Source organism: Phascolarctos cinereus, unplaced genomic scaffold (genome assembly GCF_003287225.1).
Source record: "Phascolarctos cinereus isolate Bilbo 61053 unplaced genomic scaffold, phaCin_HiC Scaffold_5;HRSCAF=322, whole genome shotgun sequence".
Taxonomy (NCBI): domain Eukaryota; kingdom Metazoa; phylum Chordata; class Mammalia; order Diprotodontia; family Phascolarctidae; genus Phascolarctos; species Phascolarctos cinereus.
Genome location: NW_027555958.1, coordinates 385,715,861 through 385,729,533, shown reverse-complemented (window position 1 = coordinate 385,729,533; position 13,673 = coordinate 385,715,861). Strand labels below are relative to the sequence as shown.

General features: G+C 36.1%; 1 protein-coding gene across 6 annotated transcripts in view; it reads left to right on the top strand.

Moving 5' to 3' along the window:
- Positions 1–13,673, top strand: part of NEK7 (NIMA related kinase 7) — a 200,627-nt gene that overhangs the window by 111,119 nt on the left and 75,835 nt on the right. For 5 of the 6 annotated variants that reach the window (XM_020971721.2, XM_020971725.2, XM_078156439.1 and 2 more), the window contains one exon: positions 9,620–9,730. The exons of the other annotated variant lie outside the window; for it this stretch is intronic. In XM_020971721.2, coding sequence (XP_020827380.1) covers positions 9,620–9,730 — 111 coding nt within the window. The remainder of the gene's footprint in view (positions 1–9,619; positions 9,731–13,673) is intronic. 6 annotated transcript variants of the gene reach the window in all.

Genomic DNA, 13,673 nt, shown 5'->3' with positions numbered 1-13,673 from the left:
ACTTTACTAGCTTTGTGAGTCTCCACAAGTCACTTAATCCAGTGTGCCTCAATTTCCTGATCTCTAAAATGAGCTGGAGAAGGAATTGGCAAACCACACTCCAATGTCTTTGTCATAAACACCCCAGTGGGTCATGAAGAGTCAGACACAACTGAAACAACTGAACAACAAAAATTGTTTCAAGCAGTACTTGATACTATGGGATTTCAGTAGAAAGAATGTTGGCATCTTATGTTAACTGTAAATGATTTTACTAATCAATCACTAAACATTTATTAAGTGCCACTATGTGTCAGGTACTGTGCTAAGTGCTGAGGATACAAAAAAAAGCAAAAGGCAGCTTCTACCCTCAAGGAATTTACAATCTAATTTTACAAATCAACAAAGATGCATTTTAATGTAAAATTAACATGTGGTATTAGGACTATAATCCAAGTAATTATGACTTGGAAAAAGGTACATATGTGCTTAGGGAAAGCAAGAGTTGAATATGGTTCAAATGACACAAGGTTGTGTCCTCTGTGTGTGTGTGTTTTCATTCTTTTTGAAACTGGCTTCTAGGTATGTGTAGAACAGATGTAAAGAGCACTTAAAGATTCATTTCCTCAGTGTCCTGTCCATTAAGGTTATGTACTTAAGACTTAAGTTCTTATTGCTTAAGCTACTTATGTTGCTAACGCAGTATAGTTATAAAAGTTGTACAAGATTGAGTATCGAGCATGTGGAGCTAGATCTAGGTTAGAAATACTAAGACCAGGAATTAGAGTATTTGTACACCCAAAACAAGTTTTAAAAATTCTGCATTGCTGTATATTACTGATCACTAGAGATTTTGAATCTTTACTATAATCATTGTGAATTAATATATTAAAAAATACTGATATTGCCTGTTAAGGAGAGGTGTTTTTTTTACATTTCTAATATTTAAAAGTATCTTTCGTTATGTCCATCCTAGGTGACCCCATCAGCCTCCCATGTTGGCATTTCATGCTCTCTTTTGCCTATCTCTAGTCCTATCTTTAGTGTAATGTAACAACAACAACAATAACAACTAGCATTTATATAGCACTTTCAAAGCCCTTTACAAATATTTCATTTAATCTTTACAACAACCACAATGGGTAGGTATTGTTATTGTACCATTTTACAAATGAGGCAGCTGAGGCAGATAGAGGTCAAATGATTTCCCTGGGCTCACATGACTTATAAGTGTATCAGGCTGGATTTGAACTTGGGTCTTCCTGACTGCAGCTGTAACACTTTATTTGCTGCAGCATCTAACTGTCTTAAAGATCAGTCTTAAATATAGTGATGGTCCAGAAGTTCTGGATTAGAAGTGTTGCCTTTATATGTATGCCAGGTAATCTCCAGATGTACTCAGGCTTCTCAGCCACCATCTGGTTCCATCCTCTACTCCTAATTACATGTCAATTCTTATATATAACCTGATCATTATCTATTCCTTTGTTCCTGTCTGTATCTAAACTGAGGGAAAGTTTTTTGATGGTAGGCACAAGAATGGCTAGTTATTCCATGGTCTCCTTCCCTGGTGGTTGTTTAGAATTTGTCTCGGGAAATATCTGTTTTTCTAGATGGAAGTTAGGTACCTTGCTTTGGAAAAAATATACATCTCTGGGAAGTTTCAATGTGGGAAAAATTCAAATAATGAGGGAAGCCAAGGGATAACCGCAATTCTATACATGATTATCACCAACAAGAAGCCAGTAGCTAAAATGGAAATAATGGGAATCTTATGTGGAATTGGCATTCCATCATACAGTTTGTGATAGATGAGGGAAATGTCAGACATAGTTTTGACATGCATCATATTTTTTTGGAGAACAGATTTCAAAGGGTTCAAAGAAAAGACAGGTCAGATACCATAGTCTGAAATTCCAAATAAAGAGAGAAAATAATTGTGATGAAGAAGAAAAGGGGGAGTCTCTAATGAAGTACCAACTTAAATTAGATTAAAAAGAAGCTTATTGTAGTTATATTTTCTATATGTAGAAAACACCTCTATCCTCATTACTTGCAAGGATAAGTAATGGAGGACAAATAAAACTGAAGCATTGCAGGGTCCTTTAAGAAAACTATTAAGACCAAAGTCACCAAAATAATGTTACCTTTGTCATCAAGATAAAATGAGAAAATATACCTCCTTTCTTTCTTCACAGAGATAAAGTACTGTGGATATGAGGCATTGCATATACTGTCAGATTTGGTTGATATGATGATTAGTTTTGCTGAACTGCTATTTTTTTCCTTATTCTTTGTTTTAAAAAATGACATGCTGGGTGGGGAGGGAGAAGGGATCTATTCAGAAATGAAGGTGAGATTTTACAAAATAACTAATATATTTTTTAAAATATTGACAGAAATACTAACTCTTTGAATAAGCTGGAAGAAGTGGAGAATGGTTAGGACAACAGAAAGGCTTATTTTTCTTTTATGTTATATTAGGGGAAAGAAGAGAATCAGATATGTAATAGGGCCTCAACTTGGGGAAGATAGAATAATGATAAGACAATAAAGTGAAAGCATAATTCCTCAGCCCTTATTTCGCTTCTGTTTTCTTCATCCAAAAGAATCACCTTCAGACAGGAAATAGTATAAGGATAATAGGGAGTTGAAATATCCCTACTAAAAGATTAATTGAAAGATAATAAAAATGTATTTTTAAAATTTAAGTTACCAGGCCCAGAAAGACTCTCTCCTTGGATACTGAAAGAACTAGTGGATTTAATTTCTGAACCATTATCAATGATCTTTATAGGATCATGGAAAAAAGGAGCTAGAGGATTTGGGTTCAAAATTTAAGATGCCATATAAGGTATAATTAAAGTCAGTTTTATCAAGAATCAATTTAGAAGGATGCAAGGTTAAAATAAAACATTGCTCCCTTCTTCCAGAGTTAGATCAGGAAAGCATTTCCTCAGGTTCTTGTATAGTTCCTTTCTGCTACAATTCAAACTGAAGGACAAACAGCAACAGCAGTACTAACTCAGTTGGTGTTCTTGCTGTTTATTTCTCACATATGACATTCCAACTCCCACCTCCCTGACTTTTTATTGCCTGTCACCCCTTTGTATAATGTCTTCCCTCCTCGCATCTGCCTCTTAGAATTTTTACTTTACTTCAAGACTCAGCTCAAATGCTACCTGCCATTATATAAGACCTTTCCTCATCCTCATTATAGACTAATACATCCATGTACACATGTATAATATAGTAGAAATTCACATTTATTTTTAGTACTTCACAATTTTTTCATGACATTTTCCTCACAACAGTTCTTTGAGATATACATACTTCAAGTATTAGCCCTGTTTTCTCAATGAGAAACCCGAGCTTTTGAAAGGTCTAGGACTTATTTATATAAGGTAAACTACATCAAACTCACTGTGGAACTTGATCCCAGATTTTAGTCAAGTTCAGTCCTCTTTCCACTCTCCTGTGTTATAGAGTTGACAAGATGTTTTATCTCTTCATATTCATTAACCAAAATTTTGATTAAGTTGCCTCTTCAAATGCAGAAACTCCTGATTAAAACATAAAGAAAATTAACACTGTGCCTTACTTGTAGGTAATGCTTAGTAAATGGTTGAAATTAAATTGAATAAAGAGATATCACATAAAAAGTTTAACAAGCCACCCAGTTATTATGGAGGTATCTTATCTCTTATGAGTATATTATCCAGTGTTTCCTTTATTTAAAGATGCAGCCTGAATTGACCACTTGCCACTTAAAGGTCTCAAGGAGAAAGCCCATTTGATTCTCTTATTAGATCTGCCAACGCCCTAACCTGTAAATAATTGGGAAGGGCAGATATTGGATAATGACTTAGGACTGCCTGATGATTGTGAAGGGCAGCTTGCTTCCTTTCTCTAGCAAATTTTGAAATATCCTTAAAGAGAAGGTCCCACTTTCTGCTTAAATTAGGTGCACCATGTCCATATTATAGGCCCTCTTCAATTCTGGTGGTATCATGGACCTCAAGTCAGATCAGGCCATGCATCCATTTCTTTTCTTTTTTCTTTTTTCTTTGTTAAGGGCACTTGGGGTTAAGTGACTTGTGCAGGGTCACACAGCTACTGTCAAGTATGTGGTCTGAGGCCGAATTTGAACTCAGGTCCTCCTGACTCCAGGGCCAGTGCTCTATCCATTGTGCCACCTAGCTGCCCTATGCATCCATTTCTACCTGTTCTGCTTTAGTAGGTGTTGTCAGCACCTCACTCTGATTGATGAATCTTCCATCTATTTTATAATCTTATTCCCACCATTTTTTTTTATCATGATACTAGTATGGGCTTCCTCCCTTGTTGGAATTTCTTTTTGAAGTATCCAAACCTATTCTGAACAATCAGAAATTTTTAGCATAAGTTGCCTTGAAGAGTTAGACTACTAGCATCTGCCAGTTTTAATCCCATATAACTTGGGTTCTTAAGTTATTCTTGAGAAATCGTAGAAAATTATAGAAATGTCAGAAAAATATAGAGAGGCAAATATGAGGATTTTCATAACAGGGAAAGAAAATGATTTCTTCAAACCATGGACTAATGAGTTTCACCTTGCTTCCCCAGCAAAATTATGCAGTAGATCTCTAACAGATAGTTGGTGAGCCCTTTAAAAGGAATCAGCCATTACTAAACACCAGCATGGATTTACTGAAAATAAATCATGTGAAACTCATTCTCCCCCCTTTTTTTGACTCAGTTACTAGACTAGTAAATTAGAGAAATGCTGTAGATACAATGTGCCTTGATTTCAGCAAGATATTTATTTACCAGTCTTTTCTGTTATCTTTGTGAATATGTGGGCTAGTTAATAATCCTTAGGTGGGGTCTTAGCTGGTAAAACAGCTACATACAAAGAATATTGAATTAGATATAGGAGAACGGACTGAATGCAGTAGTGTCAGAACCTGGGTTTGAATCCTGGATCTGCTTAGTAGCTGTGAGACTTTGAGTAAGTTACATACCCTCTCTCTATATATTTTCTTATCTATAAAATGAAGAGGAGTTGGACTTGTCTCTCATCCAGTCAAACTAGGCTGCTAGCTGTTCTCTATGAGACATTCCATTACTCACCTGACTACCTTTGTACAAACAATGCCCCCTCTCCAGAATATCTGCTCTCCTCTTTTTCACCTTGTAGAATCCCTAGCTTCTATCAAAGCACAATTCAGATACACACTCTCTGTCTTGAATTACTTTACATTACTTTGTATATTTCATGTTTACTTATTTACTTTTTTATTCCCTATAATAACATAAGTTCCTTGAGGATTGGTTCTGTTTCATTTCTGGTCTTGTATTCCTTTTTCTTAGCACTCTGCCTTCACTTAGCAGGTACTGAATAAATGTCTGCTGTGTAGAATTGAGTTGGATTGGTTGACTTCTGAGGTCCTTCGTGGCTCTAAAGCCTATATAGAATCTTATTTTAATTAATCAGTATCTCAGCCTTCAGGGAGGGCTTTCCTGGTGGGTCTGTACTTGTGGGTGTCATCAACATTTTAATCAGTGACTTGGATGAAGACACAGGAAACATGCTTATGAGATTTACAGATAGTAAAATTTGAAAGGGTTAATTAATAGTATATGAGATCACCAAAATATGACTCAGTTACCTTGATGGACTGAAATGGACTTAAATGAATAAGGATAAATATGAATTACTACATTTAGGTTTTGTCTGTTTGTTTATTTTGAGGGGAGGGGCTGGTAATTACAAAAGTGTGGAATGAAGGAAATCTAACCTAGCAGGAGTCTGTGTGTATAAACATTCAGGAATTTTAGTTAGTGGTGAGTTTAATGTGTCCTAGTAATTGAGAAGTAGCTGATAAGAGAGCTAATGTAAAATTTACTAGCATCAGTAGAAATATGAAAGCCATATCAAATGAAGTTAATAGTTCTCTGAATTTAGTACTCTCTATAGTACCCTGAATTTATTACATCACATCTTGAAAACTGTTCAGCTATACAAGCATTATATTTTAAGAAGAATAAATTAAGGCAAGCCCAGACAAGTGACCAGGATGGTAAATGTCCTAGAAGCCTTAAAATATTAGAAACAAGGAAAAGAGCCGAGAATATTTTGCTGGGAGAAGAGAAGCTTTTTAAAGCTGGATATGATGGCTGTCTTTTGTATGCATTAGACTGTAAACTCCTTGATGGTAGGGATCCTTGTCTTTGTGTATTATCTACCGTGGTAGGTAATGTTTGATGAATTAGTAGGGGTTAGACTTAAAGAAAGACATCATTGCATCTAGGTAGGTGGCATAGTGAGTAGAGTGCCCTGAACTTGCATCAGGAAGACCTGGGTTCAAATGTAGCTCTGTGACTTTGGGCAAGACACTTGATCACTTTGTGCCTCAGTATTCTCATCTGTAAAATGAGGAGGTTGTACTCAAGGGCCTCCAAGTTTCATTTATAATTCTATGCATCTATAATCCTATAACTTTAAATGTTTTTCATAGTTATGTTTAGTTCTAGTGTACTGACCCATAGAACCAAAGGTTGGAAATTATGCAGAGATAGATTTTACTCACTGTAGGAAAGAATCTTTGTAGCAATAAGAACAGCAAGAAAGTTGAATAGAAGCAGAACAACTTTCACTATAACAACAACATTATAAAAATGAATGACGTTGAGAGATTAATTCTGATCAAGGCGGTAATCAGTGATATTTCCCAAGGACCCAGTGGTGAAACATGTGACCCACCAACTGACAAAATTTGAAGAAAAACTGAACATCTAAAATGAGAGATGCATTTTTGTACACAGTCATTATGGAAATTTGTTTTTTCTTGACTGTGTTTGTTAGAAAGGGTTTGTTTTTCATTTTTCCCTCCAGTGGAGATGATAGGGAGGAAGGGAAAAAATTGTTAATTGAAATATTTTTTAAGCCTTTGTAATCTGCCTTATGCCCCCTGTGCGCAGACCCTTTTGACAGTCTCCTGAAGTAAACTTACTACTTAAAATTTTTCAATACATAGGATTACAAAGGAAATCAAAAATTTGTGAAAGGAAATGTATTTTTCCCCATCCAAGTTACCTGATGCCTATGTGGACCCCACATTAAAAATCTTGCGCTAGAAAGTAACTTCCTAATTGCCAAATTTGTAGTCATTTTTCTAAGTTTTATTCTTGGATCTTATGGTAATGTTTGACATTGTTTACTCTCTCCTCCCTTGAAAATTTTTTCTGCCTTTTTTTTTCTTATTACCTCTTTGATCATTTTTTTCCCATTTCTTTCCTGAATTGTCTTCCTAATATTGCTTCATTAATTTGGGCATTTCTTAATAGTGTATTCTCTTTTTCTTTTTCTCTGGGCTCTCCTTAAATAATCTTGTCCTCTCCTAAGAAGTTTATTATTGTCTTTTATAAAAAGTCTCCAACATTTATGTCTGTAATCTCATTCTCTCTGTCGAACTCTAGTCCTACCTTCTCAACTTTCATATGTCAGATTACAAAACCAGTATATCTAAAACCAATGCCATCATCCTTCCAGCTGTCACTATCCTGTTACCCTGAATCCCAGCTCTTCCCCTGAGTTCCCACTTTATATGTTGCTGTTAATGACACTACTCTTCTCCCAGTAACCCTGCCCTAAAACTTTGGAGTCAACTTTGATTCTTTTCTATGCTTCTCCATCCCAATAGATTGCAGAGTCCTGGAGAGTTTAGTTCCATCTTTTTCTTGAGTCTGCCTTCTTTCCATTTCTATTGTCACTACCCTAGTTTAAGTTGTAATTACCTTTTGCCTATGGTGTTCTATAGCCTCTTAATTTGTCTCCACTCTCTATTTCTCCTCCAGTCTGTGTACACGCTGTTGCCAAATTAAACTTCCTAAGTTTTGCCACTCCAATTTTTATCCTTTAGTGCTGGGGTTCTTAACATTTTCTGTGTCATGAATCCTTTTTGCAGACTAGTGAAATGTATTGACCCCTTCTCAAGTCAAGTTAGTATGTATTTATTATGCTGTTTTTTTTATGTGCTAGGGTGCTAAGCATGGGGATTCAAAGAAAGGCAAAAAACAAAAACTAATCCTTGCTTTTAGGGAGCTCACAGTCTAATGGAGGAGACATTATGCAAATGACCATATAGACAGGACATGGTCAGGATAAATGAGAAATAATCATAGAGAGAAGGCCTTAGGTATAAGAGGGATCTGGAGAAGGGTTCTTGTAGAAGATAAGATTTTAGCTGGGACTTGAAGGAAGCCAGGTGATAAAGATGACAAAGGGTAGAATTCCAGGCATGGGGGACAACCAGTACAAATGAAAAATTTGGGAGGTAGATTGTCTTGTATGAGGAACAACAGGAAGGCCTGTATCACTGAATTGCAGTTTATGTGGAAGGGAACAGTGTGTAAGAAGACTGAAAAGATAAGAAAGACTGGGTCATAAAGGGTTTTAAAAGCCAAGCAGGATTTTCTATTTTATCCTAGAGGTGAGGGAGAACTACTAGAGTGAGAGGAGAGAAGAGAAGGGGTGTATAGAAGAGATGTTACAAGGTCCAATCTATAGGATTTGGCAACTCATTGAATGTAGGTGGGGAGAAATTGTAAAGAGTTAAAGATGACACCTCAATTGTGATACACAGGATTATAAAGAAACCAATTATATTGGAATAGTTTCCCACAATATGTATAGATGGGGGTATATATGTGTATGTGTGTGTACATGTATGTGTGTGTGTGTATATACATATATACATATACATATAGTATATATGTGCACATACATATATACGTATGTAACAAGTTCATGGACCCCAGATTATGAAACCTAGTTCTAGGGATTAAGGAGCTGTCTAAGTCCAAACCTTTCAGCATAACCTTTTAACCCCTCACAGTATGACTCCAACTTATCCTTATAGTTTTGTGCCCCATACTCCCTAGTATATCTGCAGAGTTTCAGCTAAATTGAAATACTTTATCTTTCCTAAACTTTTATTCCTCCTTCTTTCATTGCTAATGATATTCTTTCTGTCTTTCCTAAACTTTTATTCCTCTTTCTTTCATTGCTAATGATATTCTTTCTGTCTGTTATGTATTTCAAGGTACATCTCGGCTACTTTTTTATGAAGCTTTTTCTGACTTTTCCCAACTTGAAATGATCTCTCCTTCATCTAAATTCCTAGCACTTTGTATTTCTCATTTAACATTTAGGCAGCAGCATGTAGTGGAAAAAGTAATAAACTTAGAATAGACCTGAATTCTGATCTTACTAATTTGTGAGACCTTGGAAAAGTCATTTAACCTACTCTGTGTCAGTTGCCTCATCTGTAAAATGAGAATGATAATTCTTGTCTTTATAAACCATAAATCACTCCATAAATGTTAATTGTTGTGGCTGCTATATTATTTTAACCTAGTTCCTAGGTTACAAATTCTTTCAAAGAATTTCTATCTTACCTGTCTTCATTTTACCCATAATGCCTCAAATATAGGTAAAGCTCAATAAACATTTGAGTTGTCAAGTAATAATGTATTGTTACAAAATAAAATGGTATATATTCGTGTAATATAGACTTTCTTAAGTTGGGAAATTGAATTTAAGTTTTCACTTTGTAGAGTAAGGAAATAATAATTTTTTGTCTACTTTCTTTCTTAGCAACTGAACCATCCAAATGTAATTAAATATTATGCTTCATTCATTGAAGACAATGAACTAAACATAGTTCTGGAGTTAGCAGATGCTGGCGATCTCTCTAGAATGATAAAGGTAGGATTTTTATTACTAGTCTTCAGCTTGCGTTTTTGTAAGTAAATATGGAAAGTGAATATAAATTTTATAAATCAACATGGCAGTCTGGAACAATTTATGTATTTAAAACCAAAATGTATTAAGTTTCGGTGAAATTTCAAGGGACCTGCTACAAAGAGTGTACTTCGCTCCAGCACCAGCATAAAAATTTCAAAGCAAAAACTGGAAGGAAGCAGGAACTAACTCATTCTGATCTTGTCATCATTTGATTTTTATTTTTGTTGTTGCCACTAAGCAATGAGAGAAGAGGAACAGAGACCCATTTCACAGATGAGAATACTGAAGAAGAGAGACTGAAAGTAGCCTGTGGCCCTTGCCCCCATCTTTTTTTATGTATGTGAGGCAGTAAGGGTCAAGTGACTTGCCCAGGGTCACACAGCTAGTAAGTGTCAAGTGTTTGGCCTGAGGCCGGATTTGAACTCGGGTCCTCCTGACTTTAGGACTGGTGCTCTATCTACTGCACCATCTAGCTGCCCCTGCGTTAGTCTATTTTTTAAGATGTTATTTTCTTCAGCATTTTTCTGAGTCTCCTTTAGCAAGCTGTTGACTTGTTTTTCATGATTTTCTTGCATTACTCTCATTTCTCTTCCCAGTTTTTCCTCTACTTACTTGCTTTTCAAAATCCTTTTTGAGCTCTTGCATGGCCTGAGACCAACTCATATTTTTTCTTGGAAGCTTTGAATGTAGGAGCTTTGACTTTGTTGTCTTCTTCTGGTTGTATGTTTTGATCTTCTTTGTCACCTAAGAAAGATTCTATCGTCTGACATTTTTTGCGCATTTTCCTCATGTTCCCAGCCAATTACTTGAGTTTTAAACTCTTTGTTAAGGTAGGGGTCTGCTTTCAGTGTGGAGAATGCAGCTGTTTTCAGAGATACTTCTGGGGACCTGTAAATTTTCAATTCATCCAGGGTGGTATGGTAAGGGGCGAGGTGTTTACTTCTTTCTTGGCCTGTACTCTGGTATATGAGTGACCACAAGCACTCTTTCCTGACTTTGAACTGTGAGGAGGATTCCTTCTGTACTGCTGCCATAAGCTCTGCCTTGCCAGTGTACCTTGCCAGCATTCCTCACCCCATGATGGTGACACAGATCCAAGCACAAAGCAGAATTCTGCCTCAGTGCCAACAAAGAGATCCCTCCTGCAATCCCCATCTGATAAGTCACTTGATCCCTAGATCTGTAGGCTGAGAGCTCCAGGAGCAGCCACTGCAGCTGTAGTAGGCTAGGGCCAGGCTGGACCACACTGCTCTTTGACCTATGTCCGCCAGACCTTTCCCACTGACCTTCTAAGTTGTCTTTGGCGTTTGTGGGTTAAGAAGTCTGGAAACCTCTACAGTTACTTGTGATTCAGTCTCCTGAGGGCTACGGGTTTGCTGGGGCTTGGTCTCTGCCTTCATGGCCCACACTGAGCTATGTTCATCTTCTAGCCCACCCCAACAGACCTTTCCTATCAACCATTCAGATTGTCTTGGGCTGGAAATTTGTTTCACTCTGTCTTTTTGTGGGTTCTGCTGCTCTAGAATTTGTTTAGTTGTTTTTTACAGGTATTTGGAGGTGTTTAGGGGAGAGCTCAAGTAAGTCATCACTTTTACTCCACTATCTTGGCTCTGTGCCCACTGTAAAAGTTTCCTCCCTTCAAAATTGTTTTTGCTCTCCATATTTTATTGATGTGAAATTCTGCACCATCTGTTGTTCTTGCCAGTGATTCTTTTCCAGTTTGACCCTCTTTAGGGATGTTTAATTTTGACATGCATGAGTCATGATCTGAAAATGCCGTTCATTATAAGTCCCACAGAAAGTGAGTCACCTCAATTACCTGATTTCTGTTTTAGGGACTTCTGCCACTGCTCAAACAACTAACCATTGAAATGAAGAAAGTTTAATGCATAAATGTTTTCTCTAATATTTCAGGACTAAGACTAAGAGGATTTATCAATCACTTATGAGGGCAGAGGGAGGACAAATTATTATCACGCAAAGTTTTGCAGATATGTGAATTTTTAAAAGTCATTTTTGCATATGTTTTTTGAGTATTAACTGAATGTGAGGACAGTCGATATATGAAGTCTTATTTCTGTCTAATTAGACTGGATGACTGTCTGATGTCAAGATTTGACTTTTGGTTGGTGTCTGATGTCTTTTACTCTTGCCTATCCTGTTTTCTCTCTGAGCTACTCCCAGTCCCAGCCACAGAAATGTTGTGATTGGCCATTTTGTGCATGCTTGGATATTTATTATTTGCTACTATTCTCTGGCTTTTGAGAAACTTAGACCAGTTGCTTTGATGATACCTCCACCTTTAGCAGACTCAACTGTCCCAGGCAATTGAGGGAAAAGAAGCTTTCATTAATTTGGTCTGATGAATAAGAGGGTGCTATAATAAATATAGCTAAGTAGTTTCAGAGTAATATTATGCTGTATTTGATTAACAAGTGGGAGACTTACTGTAAACATGTTGTATAAAGGTAATGTTGTTTAGCCACATCCTCTGTTTCATTTGGAATTTACCTTGTCAAAAGCTATAAATAAGTTTTTAAAAAGATTTTTTCTCTTTTCTTTTGTTTTTTTCTTACCTTCTCTTTCCTTTTTTAAATTTTATACTAATTTCCTCTTAATTCCCTTGCAGTTGAACACTACTTATAACATTTAAGCAAAAGTAAGACGCATAGTGATTGTCTGACTGCTTATACCACATTATTCTTCCATAAATTCCCACCTTTTCATTGAGAAGAGGGAGGAGCATTTCTTTGTTAATTTTCTAGAGCTGAAGTTAGTCATAGTGAATTAGAGTTTGATTGTCTTTTAATCCTGTTTTGTTTACATCGTCATAGTTATTGTATAAATTGTTTGTATTTCTTTGGTCTTTATCTGTTCATACAAATCTTCCGAAGTGTCTCTGAATTCCTCATATTTTTTATACTCTTAATATACTGTACTTTGTTTAGCCATTCCTCCGTTAATGGGCATCTACTCAATTTCTTGATTTTTGCTGCCACAAAAAGTACTACTATTGATGTGTGTGTGTGTGTGTGTGTGTGTGTGTTGTGTGTGTGTGTGCGTGCGCATGCTACTGTAAGGCATGTATGTGTCCCGTGGTGGGATCTCTCGGTCAAAGGATATGAACAGGTCAGTGACTTTTCTTTCATTGGAAATGTTTTGCAGAACACTTGAACCAATTTACAGCGCCACCACCAGTGTATTAGTCTGTCTTCATACGTTGACTATTTTCATTTTTTAACATCTTTGGCACATTAAAGGGAGTGAAGTGATCCCTCTGTGTTGTTTTGATTTGGATTTCTTTATTAATGATTTGGAGCATTCATATGATTGTTGATATTTCATAGTTCTTTTGACAATTGTTATATCTTTTGATCATTTATCTGTAAGGGAATCCCTCTTGTTCTTGTATATTTATGTTAATTCTCTGTACTTTGTATGTCAAATCATTATTGGAGATTTTTGCTGTAAAGATTTTTCCCCAAATTATTATTTTTGTTCTAGTCCTAATGTATTTATTTTGTTGATTAAAAAAATATTTCAATTTCATATGTAGTCCATACAAGCTTAGAGGATCCCTGTCCCAACTCTTACTCTCTCAGATAAGTATTAGGTCCTGGAATAAGGCTACACGTCTCCCCCTAAGTGTTTTTACACACATATGCTTTTTTAACTAAAATTTCATATAAATGGATAAATAGGCATATGAATCTATAGTTAGTGATATTGGGTAGTAATAAGATATGAGGATTTCCCCCAAGCCTTTACTATCCTTATCATCTATAGATACTATAAGACATTTTCATGACAAACCTCTCTTCCAACAAAACCTCCTCTAACTCCTTTGCTCATATTTGTTTTCTTCAGAGGTTTTTTTTTCTTTTGAGATTTGAGCTCAATTTCT